Genomic DNA, 25,750 nt, shown 5'->3' with positions numbered 1-25,750 from the left:
TAGCCATGCAAAGTTCCAAAAGCGAAAGTCCAAATACAAACCCTACTTTTTGCAGTTTGAAAGTTACAGTTTTTGTCCGCTAAAATCCCGTTATTTTGTATCAGACAAATCTTACTTTGTATCCTCAAATCAAGTTTGACAGCTCACTTCAGGCGCTCACTTCCCCGGCAGCCTGACCAGAGTATCGGCAGTGGAAGGTTTCCCATTCAAGTCTCCCTTCTTGAGCAGATAAAATTAAGTCAAATTTCTTCCCCCCCCTCTTCTGCTCGTTGGGGGGGGAGGTCCTCTTCCGATGTCAAGTTCAACCAGTTTAGAAAGCATAAAAACGTCCCCTTTAAACACAGCTTGCTCTTTTCGTTGCTCAGTCAATCATGTAGCTCCGGGGGGCTGACTTCCTTACTTTTTGCCTCTCCCGTTTTCAGCCAAATCTTCTCAAATTTTAAAGTCCCGTTCCCTTTATTTATTGTTCTTACTCACGGGTATTGTTTCCAATCAGTAGTTTCAGGAAGGAATCGACGCTCTCCGTCAATGGCGACGCGGCTTCGCTCCGTGAGCTGGGTTGCGATCCTCAGCACCGCGCTCACACCCGATGCCGCTCCGGAGCCTTTAAAAAGGCTCTTTCGCGATACCGGGGGGCGCAAAGGTGCCCACCGAATCTCCTTGTTCACAGGCTTCAGCGCCTGTGATTTTAGGGGTCCCCCGCTCGCCGTAGCGGGTCAGACCCGAACTCACGGAGCAGTCCTGCTTCGGAGCTCCGAAGCTAGGACCGCCATTAACGCTGGCGCCGACCGGAAGTTCCGCTATTCTCTGTGCTGCTGCAATAACATCTGGAGGACACCCTTCTGGCTACCCTTGTCCTACAGCATTCAAAGTGCTTTACATTCTTGGTAATACAACAGACCTATAGAAAACTTTTTATTATTGCAAATAAGGCAGGGAGAGGGCAGTTGAGGCTGAGAGAGAGCAGATGGCCTAAGGCCAACTAAGTTTTTATAGTCAAGGTGAGATTTGAATTAGGCCTTCCCTGATATGTAGCTCTCTTTTCTTTTATCCGCCATGCTTACTTGCTACAGTGGCTCGTTTCATGCTTCAAAACATGACCCTCCTTCCAGCTCCAGAAGGAATGTTCATTCTGTAAGGCTGGTTGGAAAACCTACAGTGGGACCTCTGATGCTCTCAATGTCAATGAGCCAGTGAGGATATATCCTCCTAATTACACCCCAGAGGTGGTGCTGATCACAAACTGGCTGCCCACAAACAAATTGTAAGAGACGTTTTTGTACACTGCAGAAAGAGGGAGTGGTTTGGAATGTCCCGAGTTGTTCTGTCCAGCGTGTAAAGCTTGGGAATTTATTTTTTCAAGTTTTTTTTATGGGTGTAACTTTTTTTTTAAAGTGTTCCCCTCCCCTCTCCAGGATATACATGAACCTTCTGTCCCCAGACAGAGAATCTTGTGTCCAATCCTTGTGAATGGAGAATGTTATCATGGAAATGGGCCTGACCTCTGGACCCCACCCGCAAAAATGAATCTCCAAATGCAGGGGTGGCTAACTGTTTTTTTTTTAGCATGAGGGTCACATTTGCCATTTGAGGGGTTGCATGCACACATACAGCCCCCACTCCTGGACTGATCCATACTAATCAGCTGTAGGGGGCAGCCATTGCCTCCTTTCTGTTCATCAAATGATCAATCTGGTGGTGGGCAGTGATGATTAAACGAGGGGGGATGGAACAAGAACCATTTAAACTACCTTCAGCTCTTTGTAGAAAAAGGCGGGATATACCGTATTTTTCGTCCCATAGGATACTCCGTCCCATAGGACGCACCTAGTTTTTTGGGGGGGAAATAAAGGAAATTTTTTTTCCTTTTATTTCCCCCCCAAAACCAGGTCGGGGAAACCAAACCAGGTTGGGGAACAGTGGTATGGCGGCGCTGCGCCTCCCCGCTGTCCCCCAAGCTTGTGGGGCTGGCGCTGGGGAGAAGCACGCTTCTCCCAAGCGCCAGCCTCCAAACCAGGTCGAGGAACAGCGGGATGGCGGCGCTGCGCCTCCCCGCTGTTCCCCGAGCTTGTGGGTCTGACCGATGTCTGCCCGGTGCGCGGGGCGCTCTGCTTCAGGGCGTTCCGCGCACCGGGCGGGAACTCCCGCGGGCTCCCCAGGCTTGCTGATAGCTTCCTGAAGCCTGGAGAGAGGGGTCGGTGCGCCTGTAATCACCCCATAGGATGCACACAGATTTCCCCTTCATTTTTGGAGGGGAAAAAGTGCATCCTATAGGGTGAAAAATACGGTAAATGCAACAAAATAAATAAATAAAAGACACCCAGGAACCAGAAGCCAGGCACTTGAGGAGTCTTTTCTTGCAAGCTCCCAGCTGCTTGTGCTCATTGCAGAAGTGGGTTTTTTTTTTATAAAAAAAAAGATTGTATAATGTTTATTCTACCGTATCATTTCTGCTTGCTTCCCTGATGCTTAAGCTTCTTGATTGTCTCCTTCCTCTCAGTGGAGAGAGCGAACGACTGCTCCCTCTCTTCTTGTCCTGGGTTGCCCATGTGCTTTTGCCAGCTTCCATTTTCTTCCTTTGCTTCCCGTTTCTTACAGGAGATGAGTGTGGGCTATGCCAATGGTATCCGTGTCATGAGCATGACGCACACCGGAGAACCGGGATTCATGCTCTACATCCCCATTGAGGTGAGAGATGCTTTGTTGTCTTAAGACCAAAACTTTGATTTGCAGGACTGAGGAGAACCTCTGCTCCCTTTTTCCATGGGATGGTATATAAAGATCCAGAGTAAAAGACTTGGCTTAGAAGTACAAGATAATAATAGCCATTCTGTCTTCTCAAGCTCACCAGTTTGTCCCACTGTGTGTCTCAAAAAGGAGATCTACCTTTTGGGGCCTTACTTTCCTTGCTTTCAGACCACATTGTGAGCACGAAAGAATCCAGTCAAAATAGGCCCATATGAGTTGCACTTTGCTAGAACGGGCAAAAGGTCCATCTAAACCAAGCTACCTAAATATACTCAGCTTATAGGTAGGACATGTTGTTTGCCTTCAGCATCAAACAGTGTCAGGGGTAATCTGCCTATTAATTAAAAAGGCTCCATTCAGTTTGTCAAATTGTTATTTTTATCCATTGATAGACAAATTAACAGAGAGTAGCTAATAGCTAATAATCTGTGAACTGTGCCTTGCAATATCAGACCAAGGCAACCGTGAGCTGGCTGGGTCTGCTGGAAGTCCTAAATCAAAGTATCTGGAAGGCACCAGGTTGGGGGAGGCATTGCTACTACTTATTTTGTAAGGAATAAACGCTTTTTTTAAAATCCCCAAAAGGGGCATAACGTGGCATTAAATTCTGCCTGCAAAAACCACTACAGGCAGCTTTTGGAATTGGCCGTAGGGAAAATGCAATCAGATTCTTACACTAAACAACTACCTAGAGCAGGCATGGGGAAACTCTGGCCCTCCAGATGTTTTGAGACTACAATTCCCATCATCCCTGACCACTGGTCTTGTTTGCTAGGAATAATGGGAATTGTAATTCCAAAACATCTGGAGGGCCAGAGTTTGCCTATGCCTGACCTAGAGCGCTGAGCAATCTCTTTCTCCTAGGACATAGTTGCAACAAGCCACTTTTTGTAAGGCAACATAGCTTCAGTTTGTAGTTTGGTGACAGCAAAATGTGGAAGCTGAAGCTGCTGGGCAAAGTTTGGATGAGCAAACAAATCATGGTTTGATAAGCCATAGTTTAATAAACCACGGTCAAGCGTTATGTGCAAAACAGGCTATTCAATGCTGTTTGCTGGGGTGGGGTGGTGGGACTTTGTCATCCGCAGCTTTCTGCAGCTGTCCAAGGGCTGCTGCTATTTTTCACTCTCTAGAGTTGCAGATGCCAAATGTTGCATTCAAATGCCTCTGTACTATTTTTCCAAACCCTCCCCTTGCAGTATGCTTTGCACGTGTACAATGAGGTGATGAGCGTGGGGCAGAAGTACGGGATCCGGAATTCTGGCTACTACGCCCTCCGCAGCTTGCGCATTGAGAAGTTCTTTGCCTTCTGGGGCCAAGATCTGGATGCTTTCACCACGCCGCTGGAATGTGGGCGCGAGTTCCGGGTTAAACTGGAGAAGGTGTGAAAGAGAGCTGGGCCATGGGGTGGGTGTGTTTGTGTGTGGCACAGAAAAGGCAGGCTGCCTTGAAACGAGTGCAACACAAGCTCCCTGCAGTGTGGGCATCATGTTTGCCTTGGGGCTGGGGGAAGTGGATTCAAACCCCATCCTAGCCATCCGTTTCCTGGGTGGCACAGGGCAAGTCACTTAATTTGTGGGCTTCAGCTTCTCTTCTGTTAAGCTGCAACAGCAACGTAGGAGGTGGAAGGTACCCCAAGGGTCATCTAGTCCAAGCCTGTGCAATGCAGGAATTTCTTGGTTCCTTGTAGATAAGTTCCCCATAGAATATAAAGCAGGAGCTGCCCCTTTGTCCAACCCTGACTGATACTCTCTCCCCCCTCCCCCTTCTGCAGGGCACTGACTTCATAGGGCGGGAGGCGCTGATGCAGCAGAAGCAGGAAGGGGTCTACAAGCGCTTCATCATGTTCGTCCTTGAAGACCACGACACAGACTTGGACCTGTGGCCCTGGTGGGGGGAGCCCATCTACCGGAATGGCCAGTATGCCGGCAAGACCACCAGCAGTGCCTATAGCTACACACTGGAGCGGCACGTCTGCCTGGGTTTTGTCCTGAACGTGGACCCAGAGACTGGTGAGGAGCAGCCGGTGACACCCGACTTCGTCAACCAGGGTGAATACGAGATTGATATCGCAGGGCAGCGCTTCCAGGCCAAGGCCAAGCTTTATCCCTTCAGCTCCCTCTTCACAACCCGCCGGCGCAAGGATGAGATGGAGTTCAGTGGCTTCCAAGGGAAATAACTCAGTGCTTCATCTTTCAGACTTTTTAACGCTGCTGCTCATTGGGACTTTGTATAGCCCCTCTGGTCTGTTACATTTTGTATATCATAACACTTTTTTCCCTTTTCCTCTCCTCTCCTTCCATACATATCTCTTCTTTTCTGCTCATCCTGGTTGTTTTCCAACATTGGCTGAAGCCCCTGAGGCCAAAAGGGCTCTGTTGCGTCCTGAGCTCCAGCCTCCGCTTGTCCAATCAGCAAGGACTCCTGTGCCCTGAGAACATTGGCTGTGGCCTGGTGGGACCTCTTGCACTTGGAAGCAGCCTCAGGCCTTTGGGATCTCTCTTCTCTTGCAACGTGCCACATCACCCCAGGGCCCATCAGGCACCTGTGCACCAACACCCAGTGGCCAGCCCTTGTCCTTTGCAGTTTTCTTCCTTGTGCTGCCTGTCGGAGAGGTCAGCAGGCAGTGTAAGGAAACAGTGAGTTTTTCTCCATGTTAGGGATGGGTGTGAGCAATCCATGAGCTGCACCACACAGGGTCAGCATCCTACAGAAAATTTGGCATCCCTGGAATGGAGCTGCCTGGGTGACTCCTCAGTGTCTATGGATTGTGTGGCTGAGGGTGCTTGCTTCTGGGTTTGCTGTGTTACAGAATCCTCCTTCCCTTCTGCTTTGTTCTTCTTTATGTTCAGTCTTGGATTGGTTGGATGGTTGTGCAATATATGGTGTTCAAAACCCTCACCTGTGCCACTTAGGGGCTGACCAGCCTTTAGTCAACAGGCCTCTAGTTGCTTAGAGGTTGGGGCTGAGGGCTGTGGGTGTAAGCTGCACCATCTTAACAATGGCTGAGCCATGGGTTGTGTCTTGGCTTTGTGTTGGCACCCCCCCCCCCAATCCAGGTCCTTTGGGTAAGTGGTTGATCACCTTTGCTTGGCTGCAGAATGGCTCTCCTCCTTCCCAGCACTCGCCTCCTCTGAAGCTGCTGAGAACAGAATCTTGCATGCCATCTTTCACAAGGAGGGCTGTCCCATTTCAGGCTTTAGGGAGTGTTTGTGTTGGGTGGAGGGAAGAGCCTCAGCCTTCTCTCTGTTGTGGAAATGATTTGAGGCTGGGGTTTCTTTAAGCCAGGGGAATATGCCCTGAAAGGCAGGCATGCCATGCCGAAGAGTGTGACCTCTGGCCACTTGCAGCAGTCCAGTTAGCTGTCACTGCAAACAAGAAAAGGAAAACTGAGCTTGAGGAAAGAGGTAGAGCATCTGTGCCTTGCAAATTCTCCCAGCAATACAGATCAGTGGGATTTCATGCTGCCATGGCTTCCTTTGAAAAATCCTTTAGACTGGCTCCCTGAGGCTGCTTTGTGTCTTTCCCTTCCTCCCTTTTTTCTACACGCCAGGCAACTCTTCTCTCCTCCTGTCTGAGTTGCTTGACGTATCGTAATGTTGCTGACCATTACCCATGCAATGTTTTTCAGTTCTGCTGCCCTTTCCGAGGGCAAATGCCTGAGATCCCTGCTCCCATACTCCAAGGTTGCCAGTCAGCAAAAAAAATTCTAGATAGGGTCTTCTGTGTAGATGTCTCTTGAATAGAGTTCCTTGTAGCACTGGTGCTGAGGCCTTGGGCCCGTCAGAATAGCTCCTCACACAAGGAGAGGCAGAACTGGACATTTCCCACAGCAGGCCTCAGCTGCTGGGAGAGGAGACTGAGAGACTGTATTACCAAGACTCTCAGGCAGGAACCCCCAAAACAGCAGCACAAATAGCAAAGCTTCCTCAGCATCTGCCCCAGGAAGTGTGTGAGATGCAGCCGAAGCCAGCTGGACCAAAGACCAGACGGTCCCTTTGCTTTCTCCCTTCTAATTGTGTTGCTTCCCATTTATTTTTCATAAATGGACGGGGGGCTTTTACAGTGAGCTTAAAAGGGCTTGCTACTTGCTGTGTGTATGACCATCCCACTTTGGCTTCTGGGAGCTTCTCAAGGCTCCCCTCCCCATGCTGTTTCCCAAACATGCATAAGTTTAAAATCCCTCCCACATCACTGTCAACTCTCGTAAACAGCAGGGTTGGTTTTGTTGCTAAATTTCTGGCCAGATGCAAGTAAATGGTACAGGGGCCTCCTTACCTCCAGCTATCTTTGCACCAAAGACAAAAGTTTTGTGGGTGGAATTCATAGCAGGCAGAGCAGAGGTCCTTGAGCATTTGGTCCTGTGCATGAAGGCCATCCTTCTGATACCTGCAAGGCCCTACCCAGAGCAGCCTCCACAATCCTGCAGAGTTTGGGTCTTCTGCCTTTTCTAAAATAATGTTTTGAGTGATTCCTTATCTAACAGTCTCTCTCTCTCTTACTCCTGGTTCCTCCCTCCCTGCTCCTAGAATCACTCCTTCAATACTCACTCCCTTTTCATTCTCAGATGCACTTTAAGCACATTTGTTCATTTTGACCTTGATTGCCAGCCCTCTGTGATCATTCCTTCATGGAATCAACTCCAAAACTAGCAGAGGTGGTTTTTGGTTTTTTTAAGCATCATTATTAAATTAAGAGCACTTGCCAGCATCTCTTCTGTGGAACAGGCACCGGAGATCTGGAAGCTGAGCGAACCTTCCCCTTCACTCTGGAGTGCCTTACGCCTCATGAATGTTACCTAACGGAGGGAGCAGAGTCATGCCTCAGCTCCGTCCTGTATCAAAAACTCTGCTGCTTGGCTGCAGCAGGCCACCATGGCAGGATTCTTGGGATGCTCTGGAGCTTTCTGACCCTCTCTGAGTGTCGCTGGCATCGACTGCTGTTGCTGCGCCTGCACCTCTGCAGAGAGTGTATATCTGTCTGGACTGGAAAACCAGGACGTTGGGAGATGCCCTGCTCCTCTTCCAGTGGAAGTTCCCAAGGACTCCTGGTCCAAAGCGCACAAAGGCGGGGGAGCAGCTTCCTTTCCTGTCCCAACCGGGAAGCCTGCATCTTCATCATGCAGCATTTCTGCAGATATATTTCCTGTCCCACTTTGGTTTTCAATGCTACCTGGTTTGTATATCAATAAAGAGTTGTTTTAACTACTGTTGCTGCAGAGTCTGTGACTTCTTCCCCAGGCCCATCCAGGAGGCTGGCTGAGTTCTGAACTTGAACTCCCCAGCCTTTCTCAGTTTGCTGTCTGTGTGAGAAAGATTTCTGAGCCCGGTCTAATGCAGCAACCCCAACCTAGTACCCTCCAGGCTTTTTGGACTATGGCTCCCATTAACCCCAGTGATGGGAAGGCTGTTCTGATGCCCCCAACCCTAGTTGAGCAGCTTTTATTGGAGATTACTGGCTAGCTGCATGTGGGACAATGAGAAGTGGAGTTTGGGGGGCCTCCACTTTGACTCTTGCCTGGGCCATAACTTCACCAGACCTTTAGCAAGTCAGTCCCTCTTGACCTCAGCCCAGAGGGACTTAATATCCCTTTAGTAACATTGGTGCCCATCCTTACACCCTCACATGGGCCGCCACCCTTTGTTTTAACTTCTGCTCCAGCCACACATGACGTAGCAAGGGGTTGCCAAACCATGCAAGGAATCTGCACCTCACAGCAGCTTTGCCTGCATGTGAATCAGATTGCATGTGTGGCATCCGGAACTGATGTTTAAGGTAGCAGTAGGTGCTCCTTCAATGAACTCTATCTTGATACTTGTAACTGAAAACAAGAGCATAAGAAGAGCCTACTGGATGAGGCCAGTGGCCCATCTTGCTCAGCATCCTGTTTTCATAATGACCAACCAGATGCCTGTGCGAAAGCTTTGAGCAGGATCCAAGCACAAGAGCCCTCTCCCCTTCTGTGGTTTCCAGCAACTGGTACTTGGAAGCATTGCAGTTGTTCATGGAATATCTTCAGGTCACAGCCATTTGCGGTGGGTGGGTGAGGGCAGAGGGAGACTTCAGAGGGTTGGCACTCGGTGTGCCTTATAAACCAGTGGTGTCCCAATACACCTGCAGTGCACAATGCAAGCCACTTGGAGGGCCATTTAATGGTTATTTAAGAAAAGTAATGCTCTCATTCTGTGAACCTCTCTTTCCCCTACAGGGACTGGACTGGAGAAGAGGGGGATTTGGTCTTTGTTTAGAAATTGGGTGGCAGGGGCTCTAGGCATCCTGTCCCTTCCCCCCAACTGTCCTGGGGTTAATGCTGACCTTTGCTTTTGTGTAATTTTTAGATTTCCAACCTGATTTCTTAAAAACCAGGTGTCTATTACTAGTCAAACAAACAAAACTCCAAAAGCTTCCATCAACAGGTAACTCCCAACATGGGACAATTCCTCTATCTGTCCCTTGGAACCCCCCCCCCCCCATGGGCCCTCCTAGGTACCCTCCTTGAATGTTTTTGCCTGTCCACCTCCCAACTCTTCTGGGCTTAGTCTGACTTGTACTTGTGTTTTAAAACATGTAAGAAAGAAAGAGAGAGAGAAACAACCACAAACAACTAGAAATGCTTTGTAATGCTGGAAGGCACAGGCTAAGTAAGAACTACGTCTTGCAAAGCACCCAGGTCCGTCTCTCGAGTCCAGGCATCTCTTGCCTACAGTTCTCCCCTAGCATTGCAAAGGATGCTTCTGTGCTGGTGCCATTCTTCAGACTTTGGTTATTTGCCTTTTGATTTCTGGGGACAGAGCCTCTTCCGCAACTCTTTTTGGTAAAACTGGAGGAACCGCCCTCTATTTTTTCCGTAACTGGCTCCTGCAATGGTGGGAAGGCATTCTTGCTGCGGCCACGGGGCACCCCTGTTAATACTGGTGGGTTTGATCCCTTTGCCCAGTCGGGGCTGCACTTTCAAGCACAGATGCCCAGCTTCTGCCAGCTGTATGTGGGAACTGTTGTGCCTTCCTTGCTCTGTCCCCCCAAGATGGGGGCACTGCCCATATAGTGACAGAGGTGGGAGAGGGGACCAGTCCAGCATGGAGTCTTCCTCCAAGGGGCACAGAGGGGTGGATACTTCCAGCAGGGTGGCTTTTTGGCCCCTTTTGTAGCAGACTAGTGCATTTCGGAGGAGGCCAGACTTGCATCCTCCACAGCTGCTGATGTTCTTCTATGGGGCTGGCGAGGATGGGGCTCAGAATTCGTACTGGGAAACGAAGACTGTGATCTTGAAGATGTGTTTCCCCAGGAGGGTCTTCCGGGCAAACTCGCTCATCTCCAGCTCCACCTCCAGTGTCGTCGGCCCCACAGCTGGCCGGGTGAGCACCAGCTCCCCTGTGTGCTGGTCCAAGCGCTGCACAACCAGCTCCCCCTGGCTGTTGCCCCCTAAGATGCTGAAGCGCAGGCTGTCTCCCACAAAGCGGCTGGTGGACATCTTGAAGAGGACCCTGGGCACAGTGCGGTTGGACGGGAGAGGCAAGTAATGGAACGAGATGGAGTTGGCGGCCCTCCGACAGGCGTTGTTCTCCATGGGACAAGGGCTGCGCTCGCACTGCCTAGGAGAGGACGTAGAAGAGGCACTCAGGCAGGGCCAGTTGGAGACATTGTGCCCCATCCAAGCAGGCCTGGAGGGGGTCCCCAACATTCCCTATACCCAGAAACAGCTTTATTGCACAGAGCCAGACCTTTGATTCATCTAGCCTGGTACTGTGTCCTGAGCCTGGTGGCAGCCCATCCTGACCAGCTCCAATACAGGAGATGCTGAGGACTAAACCTGGGACCTTCTGCATGCAAAGTCATGGCCTGACCCACTAAGCTACAGGGATGAGTGGACCAAACATTGGGAATAACTTTGATGCAAGAGCTGTTGACAGTGGAATGGACTACTGTGGGAAATGGTAAACTTTCCTTCATAGGAGGTTTATAAGCAGAGGTTGGATGGCCATCTGTCAGGGATTCTTCAGCTGTGATCCCTGCATTGCAGCGGGTTGGACTAGGTGCACCTCCCAACTCTACAATCCTATCTTTAACGGATGCCAGTCTAAATAACAAATTGGGGTGCTTGCACACAGTGAGATGGAAATAGCCGAGTCCTGCTGGCTTTGTGGAGACTCTGATTGGCTTAATAAGTGGTTCTGCAAATAGAAAATAGGAGGGGGTGTCTTTAGACTCCAGCCCCCATCCGCTACACTGTGCCTCCGGAATATATTCCTCATCCTTTCAAATGTGGCAATGAGGCTTGTGGGGGAGGAGGGAGCTTCCAGTGGTGCCAGTGCAAGTCCCTCCTTCCTCCATAAGGGTCAATGCTATGCAGGGGCTTGTAAAATCGTAGAACTATAGAGTTGGAAGGGACCACGAGGGTCATCTAGTCCAACCCTGGGCAATGCAAGAATCCTTTGACCAGCATGGGGCACAACCCCATGACTCTGAGATTAAGCGTCTCGTGCTCTGCCGACTGAGCTATTCCAGACTCTTGGTTTTTGTTTGGCCAGGAGAGAGAGAGAGAGGGGGGGGGGGAGAAAGCATTGGGAGATTGTTGGGAGACTGTATAAGAGCATAAGGCAAGCCTGCTGGACCAGTCCAATGGCCCCTGCTCTCAGGGGCCCAACACAGGGGCCCCAGCACAAAAACACTCCTCCACCCCACACCAGGGCTTCCAGCAACTGGTATTCAGAAGCTTTATAGCCACCCTGGCTGATAGCCTTATTCCCCATTAATTTGTCTAACCCTCTCTTAAAGATGTCTAGGTTGTTGGCCATCACTGTCTCCTGTGGGAGTGAGTTCCACACTTTAACAATGTGCGATACAACAATGTGCTCACATCAGCTGAAAAAAGTCCCTCGTCAGCCGATTCCCACAGCTTCTCAATCCATACAGCATGCAAAGTGGGATGGCCACCATCTCTCTTCTGGCTCAAGGGGCAGAAGAGCAAAGGGAAGCTCTAGGGGGCATTGGGGTGAAGGCTCTGGGAGGCGACGAGGTGCTTCTGCAGACAAGGAGTGGAGCAGTTGCTGGCAAAGGCTGCTGCTTCCATCCTGAGTGAACTCTAGCGCTTGTACTTACATGGCTGAAGTCTTGACGTAGCTGATATTGAGTTGGGCCGTGGGGCATTCGGGCCGCACACAGCGGAAGCCCCCAAAGACGTTGATGCAGGTCTGTCCCTGGCTGCAGTTGTGCTGGTTCTCTGTGCATTCGTCCACATCTTGCAAACACAATAGGGAGAGTTTGTTTGACGCCATGCCCTCCTTCAACCTCCTAGAACACACAGCTCAGGGCGGTTCCTCTCCCGGCTGACCCCCAATTATTCTCTCTCACCCCACCCCCCGCAAAGGCACTCACCGTTGCATGAATTGGTGTCACCCTGGAGCTGGTAGCCATGGGGACAAGTGCACCGATAGGCTCCGGGCAGGTTCACACATTTGTGGAGGCAGATGCGGGTGTGGCGGCTGATCTGGAAGAGCTTGCACTCATCGATATCTGGAGGGGAGGCAGCAAGACGTCTGCTGAGTGACCCTAGACCCTCCAAGGGCAGAGCAAAATGGGACTTCCAGCAACTGCTCAGCACTTCTGGAGATCAATGCCCAGGCGAAGGCAAACTCACCAAGCAAGGAAGGGCTACAACCAATGATGACTGGGGGGGGGGCAGTTTGGCTGAGAGGTACCTGGAGTTGTTTGCTTCAAGGATCAGACCCCATGAGCACAAATTGCCCCTCTGCACACCAGCACAAGCTGCAATGTGGGATGTCCACTGAGGTCCGCTGAACTGCATCCACAGTGGCCAGCTAGATGCTTGCAGGAAGCCCATCAGCAAGGCTTGGAGGCTATTAGCCCCCTCCTTTTCTGCTCTCCTGCCACTAATGTTTATGTTTCCCATCAGGGGAGGCTAATAAGGGTCTGATTGCATCACCGGGAGATGACAGCCCCCTCCACCCCATTTTTAAGTCAAGTCTTTGGCCTATGCTCTATAGCTACAGTAAGGGAAAGTGTTCAGGCACTAAAAAGCTACAAAATAATTTGGCCACAGCTGCCCTTGCCCAGAGTACTGTCTGCTGGTCATAACAATGGGCATTTTGGTAGTGCAGAGTAATTGGGCTGGTGCCTGAATCATGAGGATGGTGCAATCCAGGCAGAAAACTCCCAAGGTGAGAATGTAAAAGGCAAAAAGGAGCCCCCCCCCCGGATCAGATTAAGGGGCTCCATCTTGTTCTGCCTTCCCCCCAAGCTGCTGCCTTCCAGAAGCTTTGGACTTCAGTTCCCATCAGCCCAGCCCAGCAAACATCTGGAGGGCATCAGGCTGGGGAACAGATCCATTTAGAGCAGCATCCTGATCTAGACCAGCCTGTAGCTCACTGGCAGAGCATCTGCCTTCCCAGGTTCAATTTCTAGCAGCGTCTCCAGGCAGCGTTGGGACAGACTCCTTGCCTGAAATCTTGGAGAGCAGTGGCTGGTCACTGAGCTAGATGGACCAAGGGTCTAACTTGGTATAAGGCTTCCTATCTTCCCTGGGATAGTCTCCAGGAAGACCACAAGGAGCCAGGCATGCAGGCAACTGGTGGGTTTGTCCCCAGTGCTATGTGGCATTCAGCCCAGGACAGACATATGTACAAAAGATTCCCTGAAGTAAGAAAGTCGGAAGATCCTTGGCTGGCGTGTGGGAAGATGGTGAGGGGAGGAAATCCCTCTGTTTCTGGGAAGCATGAGACACCAGCCCTGTTGACCTGCCAAGCCCGCTTCCCCCTTACCTTGGCAGAGGCCTCCTGCCTGCATCTGGAAGCCAGGGTCGCAACTGCACTGGCGTGAGCCCAGGTAATTTTCAGCGCAACGAGGCTGTCGGCTAAAGGATGAGTTGCTGAGCGTCGCCCAATCTGTGGTCGAGAGGAAGCTGTCAGTTCTTTGCACCAATGCTCAACAGAGTAAAGGAGCAGGGGACGGAGACTCCCAGTGCAGGCCTCTTATGAACCCCATGTGCTCAGCCTAACCAAGCCGATGTGGAAACATCTCCAGGCACCCACCTCTCCTTTTCCCAGTCCCCAGGGTCTTTTCCACCATGAGGACAGGGGTACCGCTGCCCCCTGCTACTTACAGGAGTACAGTGGGGCTTGGCAGTTGCTGCCTGACCAACCACTGGGGCACAAGCAGCTGTAGCGGTGGATGCCATCCACGCAGGTCCCACCGTTGGCACAGGGGTTGCTGGCACACTCGTTGATGCCTGAGTTGAGGGAAGGGGAAAACCGAATTACACTCAAACAGCCGTCATTTTGGACCAGCGGAGGGGAAATGCAGAACCTCTGAGTCCATGCTGCTCATTGGAATTGGTTTTCAGTACAGTGGTACCTCGGGTTAAGTGCTTAATTCATTCCTGAGGTCCATTCTTAACCTGAAACTGTTCTTAACCTGAAGCACCACTTTAGCTAATGGGGCCTCCTGCTGCCGCCGCGCTGCTGGAACACGATTTCTGTTCTCATCCTGAAGCAAAGTTTTTAACCTGAGATACTATTTCTGGGTTAGCGGAGTCTGTAACCTGAAGCGTCTGTAACCCAAGGTACCACTGTACAAGAATGGAGCAGAGCTCATACTCCTTCCATGTAAACACCAATTCCTTGTTGGTTCCTTCACTTGGGAAGCCATATTATGGTTGCAACAAAATTGCAGGCCCAACTGGGAAAACTGGCCAGAGATCAACCTGTAGGTCTATCAGCAGGAGTGGGGGCTGTTAGGAGGTGCCCCTCCCCATTTTTATGATACCTGGCAACCTCAAGCTATTCCTTCTACCAGCCAGGACACACTCACCTTTGCAGACAGGCTGCTGTCCGCTCCACTTGTGGTTCTCCTGACACACCCGTGTCTCAGCACCCACCAGGAGGAAACCAGCATCACAGACAAAATGTACCTCGTGACCCACGGACGTCCTCTTTCCCAGCCTCCGGCCGTTCAAGGGTGCTGGCAGGGGGGTGCAGCTCTCTGTTGGCGGATCAGAAAAGACGGGAGAGTGAGTCTCCCCATGCCTCCTTTCCCCAGGCTCTTTTCCTACCCTAGCCTGTGGTTGTTGCTTTCTTGTATACATTAAGTAGCAAAATCCCGCTTAAATGAAATAGTGTTATAGCCAAGGCTGGGGCTCTCATGAGGCAAACCAGGCAGCTGCCCAGGGCACAGACCTCAGAGGAGCTCAGTACTGACCTCTGAGGGGCATGGTTTTATACAGATCTGTTTTTATTATATCTTACACATTTCTGATAATATTTTGCTTTTATTTTATATTTTGAAGAGTTTTATCGTTTCTGAAGTAAGTCATACATTAGAATTGTTTTTCATGTAGATATGAAATAGACCACAGTTGAGTGGAGGTCACACACACAGTGAAAAGTGAGGTTTTGATGTGCCTGAAATTGAAACTTTTAAGAGACTTAACGTCACAATTCACAATACATTCCAACTTTAGTATTTGAAAAAGATAATCAAAGACCGTTGCATTGCTTATTCTTTCAATTACAAATAAATTCAGCAGTTTCAAGTTTTGTGCTTTTCATTTTTTTCTACAAGTCATCTGTTTTTGAAAACTTAAATTGGCAGGGGAGGTGTGTTGTGTGCAAGTAGTTAGCTGTGCCCAGGGTGCAAAATAGTCTGGCATCAGCACTGGGTGTAGCGTTACAACATTATCTTTATTTGTTTTTAGCTTTTTGCTTTTTATCTGGGTTGCTTTACTTTGTGTAAGCTGAGTCCCAGTCTAGTCCAGGATGGCATATAAATAAGTACAAAAATAATAGTAATAGATGAGTTTTTAAAAACCCTGAGTTGTATGCAACTTAATAATAATCATAATTTTGAAATTTATATCCCGTCCATCCTGCTGGGTTTCCCCAGCCACTCTGGGCCGCTTACAACATATATAAAAACACAACAAAGCATCAACTTGATTCTACTTACAGTGCACCCACTGAAAGTAATGAACCCAAGTTAATCATGTCTATTAAATCCAGTGGGTCTACTATGAGTAGAGGTACCACTGGAAACAATTCCCCCTTTCCAGTCCCCATTTTTAAAGAGCAAAAAGCCATCCCCTAGACATTTAAAAAACAAAACAGCCTCAGGGTTGCCCTGTGTCCTGCACACATCCTGTGCACACACAGACACCTTTCTACTTCTGCGGTCTGTGCTTCTCTCTCCTTTTACCATTGTGCTTGGCTGCCTGCTGGTGGAGACTGCCTTGCAAAACGGCCAGCTGCTTCTTGAAGTTGCGCAGGCTCTGCAGCTGGGCAGCCTCATGCGAAGACAGCAGCTTCTGCATCTGCCGGATGGCGCTGGAAACTTGCTGGTCACTTAGGCAGCCCTGCAGGGGGTGCGAGGAGAGGAGGAACAAAGCAGCTTTGGCAGGGAAGTGGAAGGAACAGCCCACAGGTATCACCCACAAAGGCTCGTGGCAAATTGTAACTGATGCTGCGCGTACAAACACCCACCCACCACCGCTGCAGAGGCTCCATCCCTTGTTCATTTTGGCTGCCCTTTTCTGAACCTTTTTCACCTCTGCAATATCCTTTGGGAGGCGAGTACAGAATGTCTAGATGGTGCCTCCAGGCCCACAACACACACTATAGGCAGGATCAGGCCTCTGCATCCAAGGCATGCAATCCAGCCCAGAAAAACACTTCTACGACACTCCTGTTCTAAGACAAAGGACTGGAGCCCTCCATCCCACACTGCCCATTGCTGAAGTTTCATACAACAGCCTGTCTAAGTTGAGGGTGGTGAGAAAATGTTCTGCTTACAACCTTAAGCCATGCTGAATGGGGGTGATGGGAATTAGAGCCCCAAACATCTGGTGGGCACCAGGCTGGGAAATCAGGGAGGGATTTCATCCATCCATCCATCATCCATCCATCCATCCATCTACCCATCCATTGCATTTATATCCCACCTCTCCTCCAGGAAGCTTAAGGTAGCCTACATACTTCTCTTTCCCATTTTGTCATCACAACAAGTGGTTGCTTGGCTTGTCAAGAGCTTTAGCTTTGAACTCCACTCTTTCATCTATCAGGGTCCACTCCTATGGACCAAGCACATCTGGGCTCTGCACCCAAACCTACAGGCTACATCGCCTGCCACCTACTGGTTCCACATCACCAGCCCTTTATCTTACCTGGGAGTTGCTATGAGGCAACTGTAGGATACCCAAGACCACCACAGCCATTATCTGGGGCAGCATCTTCTTTCCAGCTTTGGAGCAGGTTCAGCAGTTAGGAAAAGGACAGTGGATTCTCTGCAAAGCTTCCTCAGCTATCCTTGGTCAGCAAAAAGAAGGAAGGGGAGTCTGTGAGAGGGCAGCTAGTGTTCCACTCACATAAGGCAGGCCTTCCAGGTGTCTTTCCAAGGAAGGAGGTGAGAGGTATTCTCGTAGCACCGCAAACCTCAATATTCCCGTTCCCAAATTGTGAGCCACCCGGCTCCACTCCACAAAGACATTCTGGCAGCAGTGCAAACGGAGATTGCCAACTGACCAGGATTTAAGAGCCTGGCCTGCTCCTGTACCTTAATTAGCAAAGGAAAAAAAAGCTGCTATCTAAAAACTATCACCAACAGCAGTCATTCCATCAGGCTGCAGAGAGAAGGGCTAAGAGGAAAGCTTTGTCAGCTCTGCTGAGAGAATTTCCTTGACTGTTAACAGATAGCAGCCATTCCATCAGGCGAGAAAGCCAAGGGAGAGAAGGGATGCAGGGCAACAGACAAGGCTTTCCCCGGAGAAACCTGGCAACTGTAGTCTGTCAAAGGTGTGTGTGCCCTTGGCTCTTTCCTTCATCTGTCTCCCCACAGGAGCTGCTCCATCCGGCTTCAGCAGAGGGAAAGGCAAGAAGCAGGACACTCCATCGGCTCTAACATGAGACCAATTCTTTTGTCTCCTCTTCTGGTTGAAGTGTTTCCATCTCAGCTGGTCCTTATCTGATTTCTCTAGCTTTAGGAATGGGTGCTTTGGTTTGCTCCCCGACGCCCCCCCCCCAAATCCATTTTGTTTCTTGTGTCTCTGAGACGGTAAGCCCAAGGACAGGGGCTCTTTTGTTTGGTTTGCCTTGATCTTACATAAGCTGCGCTGGGAGCCCTTTTCTTGTCCCCCTTCTCGCTGAAGAGAGGGGTAAGAAAACACTTTGAACGAAACAAGGAAGATCAAACATCATTAAATGTAGCAGCCCTAGAGCGGAAAGCCATTGACTGGCCCCACCAGCACCCCGAGGAAGTGGATGGTGAGAAGGTGCTCTGTCTACAGGCTAAGCCATCCTGGTGCCCTGCAGACGTTTCAGACTCTAACTCCCTTCAACCCCAGCAACATAGTACCATATCAGCTGACACCTCTGGAGGGCACCCGGTTGGGGAAGGCTGCTCTGCTAGAATCCTTGCGATTTAACCCCTTCAGGGTTACAGTGTTCAGACTTCCTTGAGGGGACAGCATAACTCGTGAATCTCTTTTCAAGCCTGCAACGCGCACAAGAGCCTAGCTAGGCACTAGGAAACTGCTTTGCACTGAGGCAGACCAACGGACCGCCTAACTCAGTATTGCCAACACTGACCGGCAGCAGCTCTTCAGACATTCCCAGCCCACGGATAGAACCCGGGACCTTCTGCTCCACCCCTTGGCTACAATCCTAACCCCAAAGCGCATCCGGGACGCCCATGCCTTCTACCAAGTGAGGCAACTGGTCCACCTAGCAGCTCAGTATTGCCTACACTGACCGGCAGCGGTATCCCCAGCCTTCCCTGGAGACGATGCCGCTGGACCAGGGACGTTCTGCGTGCAAAGCAGATGTCCCGCCACTGCGCCCCAGCCTTTCTCCAAGCTGAAGGGTAGGGAGGAAGGCGCTTCTCCCCACCCCCACTTCAGGGAGGCTGGAAGTCTCGGCGCCGAGCCGCTTTGCTGGCACAGACGCGCGCCCCTCGCCCGGCCCTCTCTCTGGGCGCCCGGAGTCCCGCGAAAAGCAGCAGCCGAGCCAGCCCGCTTCGGGGGGAGGCGGGGAGGCCGCTGCCGCCTTTGCTTGCAGCGCGTGGGACCAGGCAAACCCTCCCCAGGAACCGAGCTCCCCCCTTCCAAGCCTGCCTCCCCACGCGTCTCTCTCCCCAAAGGCACCTCGAGGGAAAGTTGCGCCGACCTGCGGTGCGGCTTCCCTGGAAGGCGCGGTCGTCGGAGCAGCAGCAGATGGAGCCTCCCCGGGTGCGCGCAAGAGAGCAGCCCCTCGGCCGCCTTGCAGACTGGGAGCGGGTCGCTCTTGCCCGCCCTGGCCGAGGCGGGGCGAGAGGTTGGCCTCGTTGGCACCAGCTCAACGGGCACGCCGGAGGCCCCGCGCGGCCCGGATTGGGCGGCGGCAAAGGGCTGGCGAGGGGAGCCCGGGCGGGTCAGCCGCGTGCCCAGAAGATGCCCGCGGCCGCCTCCCCTTCCCCCTCGGCGGGAGAAAGCGGCAGGAGTGCCAACTTGGCCCCGCGACTGTGGGTGCTCGGGGCCGTGGGTGCCATGCAGCGTGTCATGGACATGTGGAGTGACCCTGGACTGGGGACTTGGCATACTGACTTGCTGCCAGGTAGTCCAGGGGTCCAGGACAGCATTCCACAAATGGGGAGCCACCACTGAAAAGGCCTGGTCTTGTGCTGCCCTTCTCCACACTTCCTTTGGAGAAGGGCTTCAGATGATTCGGTTCATGTGGGGAGAGGTGGCCTTTGAGGCACTGGGTTCCTGAGCCACATAAGGCTTTTAGGGCAAAGATGGCACTTTGAATTGGGCACAGAAACTAAGTTGAGGCTCTTGTGTAGAAATAAAAAGTGGTACCCAGGGCTGCTTCTCCAGGAACTGCAGTTCCTGGAGAGGCACTCTGACAACTAGGTGAAAAGTCTGTGCATGAGGCAATTTTGAAGCTAACTCAGATGCTCTCGATCTGCTGGGGCTTTGGGCAGGGATCAAGCGTGAAACCTCAAGGAGCCCCTGTGCTTATGTACCTTCCCCTGGGAAGTGCAGACAGCCAAGGCTTCCTGACAACCAGGCTTTGCAGGAAAGCCTTTGAATGTGTTGGAGTTTGATAAACATGCTGCAGCGGTGAGCAGGAAGAAATAAGATTGTTGAAGGGATAAGCCATGCAGAATGGCCCAGATTCAATCCCCAGTGTCTTCATGCAGGGCTGAGAGAGACACCTGGACAGAGTCATACCTAGGCTCCCTTGTTCCCTTGGCTGCATCTTATGATAAATATAATAATAATCCCCAGCAGCACCTCCAGGTAGGGCTGGGACTGGGAGAGACCCCTGATACCCTGGAGAACAGCTGCCAATTTACTGTAGACAATTGCTACCTGCTTTTTTTTTTTTAGAATTTTAGTTCTAAATGAACCTTTGCAGCCTTGCAGCATGGGCTGAGAAGCAAAGAGAAGATCAGCTTGGCTCAGGTTTGCAACTGATCGAATCAGTGGAACATCCTGGAAAGCAAGGAAAGGGCCAGTAGGGGCTGGAGCAAGCCAGCTGCAAAAGCAAAGGAGCCCCATGGAATGCAGGCTGGTGCGAGGAAAGCGGAGCCTCTTTGCCCGCCCTTTCCGCCAGGCTGGGTCAGGAGAAACCACAGCTAGAAAGCGGCACTGTTTCCTCAGGAACAAGTTCCCAGAAATATACTCGGAAATTACAGGGGGCTGCAGTGCAAGTAGGGAGCTTCCAAGACCAGCAGGAAAGATCTATATCTGCTTGAGAGGTGGTTATGCCAGAAATGCACACACACGCACACAGGCAGGTCTATATGCTGAAAGAGCAGAACCCAGCCTCTAAGAGAGGGAGATCTGTGATCCGATTGCTCCATCTAATGAAGCCATTGCTTTATCACTGTCAGTGGCTGGAATTGAATAAAAGAAACGTTGCACAAATACGTCAAATACGAAATGAAACAACAAAGAGAAGAACCCAAGCAATCAAATTACTAGTGGCTGCATTGTGCTATAGAATGGCAGGCACAGAGAACAAAATTATAAGCTTGCTAAAATTAGTCCCAGAATGCTGAGCTATCCTGGAAGTCAGAGTATACCTTTTGGGCATGGCATTCTTTTGAGAGTTTCTCTCCTCTGCCACTTACACACCTAGAATCAGGCCCATGCAGAGTAGAGGACAGCTGGATACACTTGTCCCCGGCTCCAGAGGGCCAAACTACTGGGGGGGGGGGTACCAGCGGCCTGTTGGACTTGCGCTTTCATGCCAAGAACAAGACTCCTTCCCTGGGCCCCAGACAAGCTCTGCAAAACCAAGGTGGGAACCTCAAGAAATGTGGGGTGCAGTTGGATTGTTTGCTGACACTCTGCATTAATGTGCATAAAGCGGGGAGGCAGGGGGCCTTCAGCGGTGTGACAGGCAAGCTGTTGTTCTGTTGGGGCAGCCCATTTCTGCAAAGATACAAGTATAGGAGTATATACAGTGGTACCTCGGGTTACATACGCTTCAGGTTACAGATGCTTCGGGTTACAGACTCTGCTAACCCAGAAATAGTGCTTCAGGTTAAGAACTTTGCTTCGGGATGAGAACAGAAATCGTGCTCTGGTGACGGGGCAGCAGCAGGAGGCCCCATTAGTTAAAGTGGTGCTTCAGGTTAAGAACAGTTTCAGGTTAAGTATGGACCTCTGGAGCGAATTAAGTACTTAACCCGAGGTACCACTGTACTTTTAGGTCCTATGTGGATTTGCTGTCTGGTCTTCACACTTTTTTGGGACACACACACACACATACACACACCCCTCTGCCCAAACCACATCACCCAACTATTGATATGGACAATGAAACTATGGAGCCCAGGCGTGGAAGGAATTGTCCTCCCTCTGCAACCGGCTACACTGGTGCCTTGATTCCTGAGGGAAAGACCGTGAGGAAGTCATGCCAGGTTTATTCTGGGTCAGCTGTCATGGCCTGACCTAAACATTCCCACAATTTGGAATTTGGTAGGGGCCCTAAGAAGAACCCAGCTCCCCACCGTCACCGCAAAATACCAATTTGCAAAGTTCCCTGAGGAGACAAAACAGGATGCTAAACAAGTTTTGCACCAATAATGCAGATAAACCTAGAGAGTTGTATCTGGTGTTGGTCATACTCAGAGTAAGCCCACCTTCAAATATATAAAGAGCTGTCACATGGAAGATGGAGCAGGCTAAAGTAAAGTAAGATACTAAAGTATCTTAGTTTCTGGAAAACATTCTAATGGAATGCAGTTTTGAGGGTGGTATTCTGTCTCCGCATTTGCCCTGTCTCAGTTTGAGGCAATAAGGAATTTAATCTTCTTGGCGCATTCTGAAGGGAACTAATCTTCAAATATCTGAAGGAAGAGGGGTTCTTGTCAGCCAGCCAGCTGAATGGGGAAAGAACTAGAGGAACAGCAGCCGTAGAGATGGCTTAATTTCCACCACCACTACTCCCAGTATGGCGAGGTTTCTGAAACATTTAACAAACACCATCAAATGAGGTACAGGCGTTCTGGGAGAGAGAGCAAGCAAGCAGAGCATTCTATGGAGACATAGCCTGCGTAATCCCTTGTTTACCAGTTTGAATTCCATCTATCTCTCGTGGCCTCCAAGGCAAGGTTACATAATATAGGGGGAAAGGAGGGCATCCCAGTGGGGTAACGAGCAATATGTAAACCTTGTTAAATAAATAGATATAGAGTGGTACCTCAGGTTAAGAACTTAATTCTTTCTGGAGGTCCGTTCTTAACCTGAATCTGTTCTTAACCTGAGGTACCACTTTAGCTAATGGGGCTTCTCGCTGCTGCTGTGCCACCAGAGCACAATTTCTGTTATCATCCTGAAGCAAAGTTCTTAACCTGAGGTACTATTTCTGGGTTAGCTGAGTCTGTAACCTGAAGTGTCTGTAACCTGAAGCGTCTGTAACCTGAAGCGTCTGTAACCTGAGGTACCATTAATGTCTGTGGAGATGGAAGGGAATGAACCACAATGGTTATTGAAAACAAAGCTGGTTCTCTGTGTATGATGGTCTTGATCCAGCCTAAATTACTCTCGGGAGACACATCCTTTTTAATATTGCCGTGTCCAAAGTGGGGACTTGGATGGCTCTGCAAAATCACACACAAGCGTCCAGAGCTACTGCACTGAGCAAGCCTTGCCCCCTCAAGCAAGGCGGAGAGCTTAAATCTCTTCACATGCCAGGTCCACTTCGGCCATGTGCTGGAGGAGGATGCTATATGGGTCTATAGATATGTTGGATCTTCTGAATAAGGCCGAGGTTTGCTGAAAGTGACGTTTAGCATGACAAATGCTGCAATGGGGAAAAGAAACCCTGCATCATGCATAATTTTATGAACCAGAGTTTGATCTGGAGGTCAGATCTTGCAGGTGTCCTCCTGATTTTTTCCTTGTACTGTACCAATTTCTGCACACTTTGGCATGCTACACAGCACAGGGCGTGTGTCTGCTGTGGGAAAAAGAGAGAGAAATTGGCTTCACATTACATCCAAAGCAGTGGCTGTGGGCACACTGTTTCCACTCTGGCTTCCTCACAGTCCTCTGCTGGCAGACAGTGGGGGATCCACAAGTCCATCCCTGCCCATTACTAGTTTGCTTCAGCTGTGGATGACCACTATGGGAGAGGCATCTGCACTTGATGTTTCTTCCAAGTCAGAGGTGAGGTTTGTGCCTTGACTTCACTTGCAACATGAGCAGTCTGTTTACAGAAGAGCCTCTTCATGGCATTAAAGAAAACCTCTCTTTCTGTGCTAAGAGTGCCCATTTCTTTTCCTCTTTGTGTAAATGAAATGGAGAAAAAACTGCAGAAGGCTGTGGTTGAGAACATGTAAGTGTGAAGGAATCAGGTTAAAAGTACTTTCTTTCCCTGTTCTAGAATATTTCAGCATTTTGGAGCAAATTCTGAAAGAACAAAGCCTCAAACAAGCAAAAATGTGAGCCTGCAAGATTCCAGAATACTGGGGCAGAGCCAGCTGTGGTAGAATGATAGAACAGTAGAGTTAGAAGGCACCCTAAGAGTCATCCAGTCCACCCCCCCTGGCTGCAGGAATCCTGGCTACAGTCATCCCTGGGTGGGCTCGAACCACCAACCTTCTGGTTAACAGCCAGACCCAATAACCCATTGTGCCACAGCAGATGAGCACCTTTTTGACTATGGTCTGTGGGATCACCAACCAATATCCTTTTCTCACAACCCCAGAACCCCAGAGTAGCTGTGCAACTGTTTAAAAAAAATAAGTGTAGCTAGGGTAAGGAGAGGGATAAATGTATGTGCATGTATGTTTATATATACCAATTAAAAACAACATATCAGTCAACCAGCCTGAACGGATAGGAGAAGGGGAACCCTGATTCTTGATCCAGTATTGAGCTTGCTCGCCTGTACATGTGCAAGGAAAGTTGGGAAGCCAGGTTCATGCTGAGGTTGAGGAATCCACTGTGACCACAGTGAAGAATGCAATATTTATCTTCATCCTGTATTTGTTTTCAGAGTTTCAGCCTCCAGCAGGGTTATGTAAAAGCAAAGCCCTACATTCTCCAATGCAAGCATGACCCAAATTCTAGTTTCAAGATCCTGGGACACAGCACAGACATTTTCACCAGCTTGGGGGGGGGGGGAATGCTATAAACGAACGTTTTGAAGGGAGCCCGCAATACAGTAAGGTCAGTGTTTGTTCACAGGCTAAAGCATCCAGAGCCCTTTTCACAGCTATCGTATTCAGCTTCCCAGCAAGTGTAAATATAATTTCTATGAAAAAGGGCAGTCATTATGCTGCAGGATTTGTTCAAGGCAAGGAGAAGATTTAGGACGGGGATATTTGGGGTGTGTCAAAACAGATTGAATCTCACCCACAAATTAGTGACAGGCTCATAGAAGCAAGACTCAAGTTGTCTTGCTTAACTCAATTAAAGTGGATTTGGCGCTCTTGGACAACAAAGCCACTTATAAAAACAAACAGACTTTTTGGGGGGGGGAGGGGGGTAAGGAAAATGATGGGGAAATGCACTGGAATATGTGGGATAACAATTGCTTGATGCAGTGTTGTAGAAACGAGTTGTCTGGAAGTGATGTGAATCTGGATTATACCAGTGTTCAGAAGCATTAAATATTAGAAACTTATCCAGTGCTTCCGAATGAGCAGCCCTGCTCTGAATTTTACATCTGCTTTCACCCTGAAGTATCTCTCGCAGGGAGTGCCCTACTCCTGCTCTGGCCTCTGCAGCCTCCATGGAAATCAAGCCAATCTGGGCATTGCCCCCTGCTGTGCCTCTGGAGAGCCAGACTGGAATGCAATCCCTGGACTTTTTGTACTGAAACACAGAAATTCCTTCTCTCCATGGAAAACCCAAGTAGGATGAGTGCTCCTGCCAAGTGCAAGGTGGCAGAGCAGAATGCAGAAGTCAGCCACTGTCTCAGTGGCCCTCGGAGCTCAATGATTTTGGGGAACCTGGCTGTTTTGTGGTGTCTCCCTTGAGGTCAATGTTGACTCAGGAGTTCAGGGACCTTCTGGAAAGCATCCCAGGGAATCTTGGAACTTGCCTACTGAGTTCTGGAACCTCAACTCTGTTCCTGGGCTGCAAGTTCACCAGATGACTCTTGCTGTGCCCTCGGATGCTCACCTAGGGGAATTCATGATACAGGGTACTTAAGAGGATGACTTGTGAGATCTTGCCCCTGCCACTAGAAACCATTAGCCAAGGCCCTGACATGGATGCCAGAGTCTAAGGAGCCAAAGGAAAAAGATAACTTCTGGGTGACAGGACTCTCCTTGTGCAACTTCCTGCCCCCAGAGACCACCTAGCCATCTCCTTCTTTTTTAGAGAGCAGGTTAAAAAGTCAGTCCAGATCCTTGCAGGAATCTATTTCTTAGATAATTCAGCATTTGACATATGCAGGTGCTGGTGGATCTTCCCACAACCACCTTGCTCTGAAAGTTCCAGCCAAGGTCCAGTTTCCCTTCCACATCTGTGACCTCCAGAGAGATGGCGACTCTTTTG

General features: G+C 50.1%; 2 protein-coding genes across 9 annotated transcripts in view; one reads left to right on the top strand and one right to left on the bottom strand.

Moving 5' to 3' along the window:
• The window catches only part of PDPR (pyruvate dehydrogenase phosphatase regulatory subunit), a 32,206-nt gene extending 24,249 nt beyond the window's left edge, over positions 1-7,957 (top strand). For all 5 annotated transcript variants that reach the window (XM_081922783.1, XM_081922781.1, XM_081922782.1 and 2 more), the window contains 3 exons: positions 2,599-2,688; positions 3,948-4,130; positions 4,523-7,957. In XM_081922783.1, the coding sequence (XP_081778909.1) occupies positions 2,599-2,688; positions 3,948-4,130; positions 4,523-4,927 (678 nt within the window). In that variant the 3' untranslated portion in view covers positions 4,928-7,957. The remainder of the gene's footprint in view (positions 1-2,598; positions 2,689-3,947; positions 4,131-4,522) is intronic.
• Positions 7,958-9,350: 1,393 nt separating this feature from the next.
• Positions 9,351-19,044, bottom strand: LOC309374899 (fibulin-7-like). 4 transcript variants are annotated; one of them, XM_081920118.1, is made up of 9 exons: positions 18,915-19,044; positions 16,919-17,060; positions 15,955-16,111; positions 14,575-14,745; positions 13,868-13,993; positions 13,527-13,649; positions 12,124-12,261; positions 11,848-11,986; positions 9,351-10,340 (listed from the first exon to the last, which is right to left on the bottom strand). In XM_081920118.1, the coding sequence occupies exons 2-9, from the start codon at positions 16,982-16,984 to the stop codon at positions 9,980-9,982; spliced, it is 1,281 nt and encodes a 426-aa protein (XP_081776244.1). In that variant the 5' UTR covers positions 16,985-17,060; positions 18,915-19,044; the 3' UTR covers positions 9,351-9,979. The 4 variants fall into 4 exon arrangements, with proteins under 4 accessions (XP_081776244.1, XP_081776245.1, XP_081776246.1 ...); XM_081920119.1 differs by having other exon boundaries at positions 18,893-18,996; XM_081920120.1 differs by having other exon boundaries at positions 16,919-17,055; positions 18,915-18,984.
• Positions 19,045-25,750: the final 6,706 nt, after the last annotated feature.

Source organism: Podarcis melisellensis (genome assembly GCF_964234715.1).
Source record: "Podarcis melisellensis genome assembly, chromosome: 8".
NCBI classification, from domain to species: domain Eukaryota; kingdom Metazoa; phylum Chordata; class Lepidosauria; order Squamata; family Lacertidae; genus Podarcis; species Podarcis melisellensis.
This window is presented reverse-complemented; position numbering and strand designations above follow the sequence as displayed.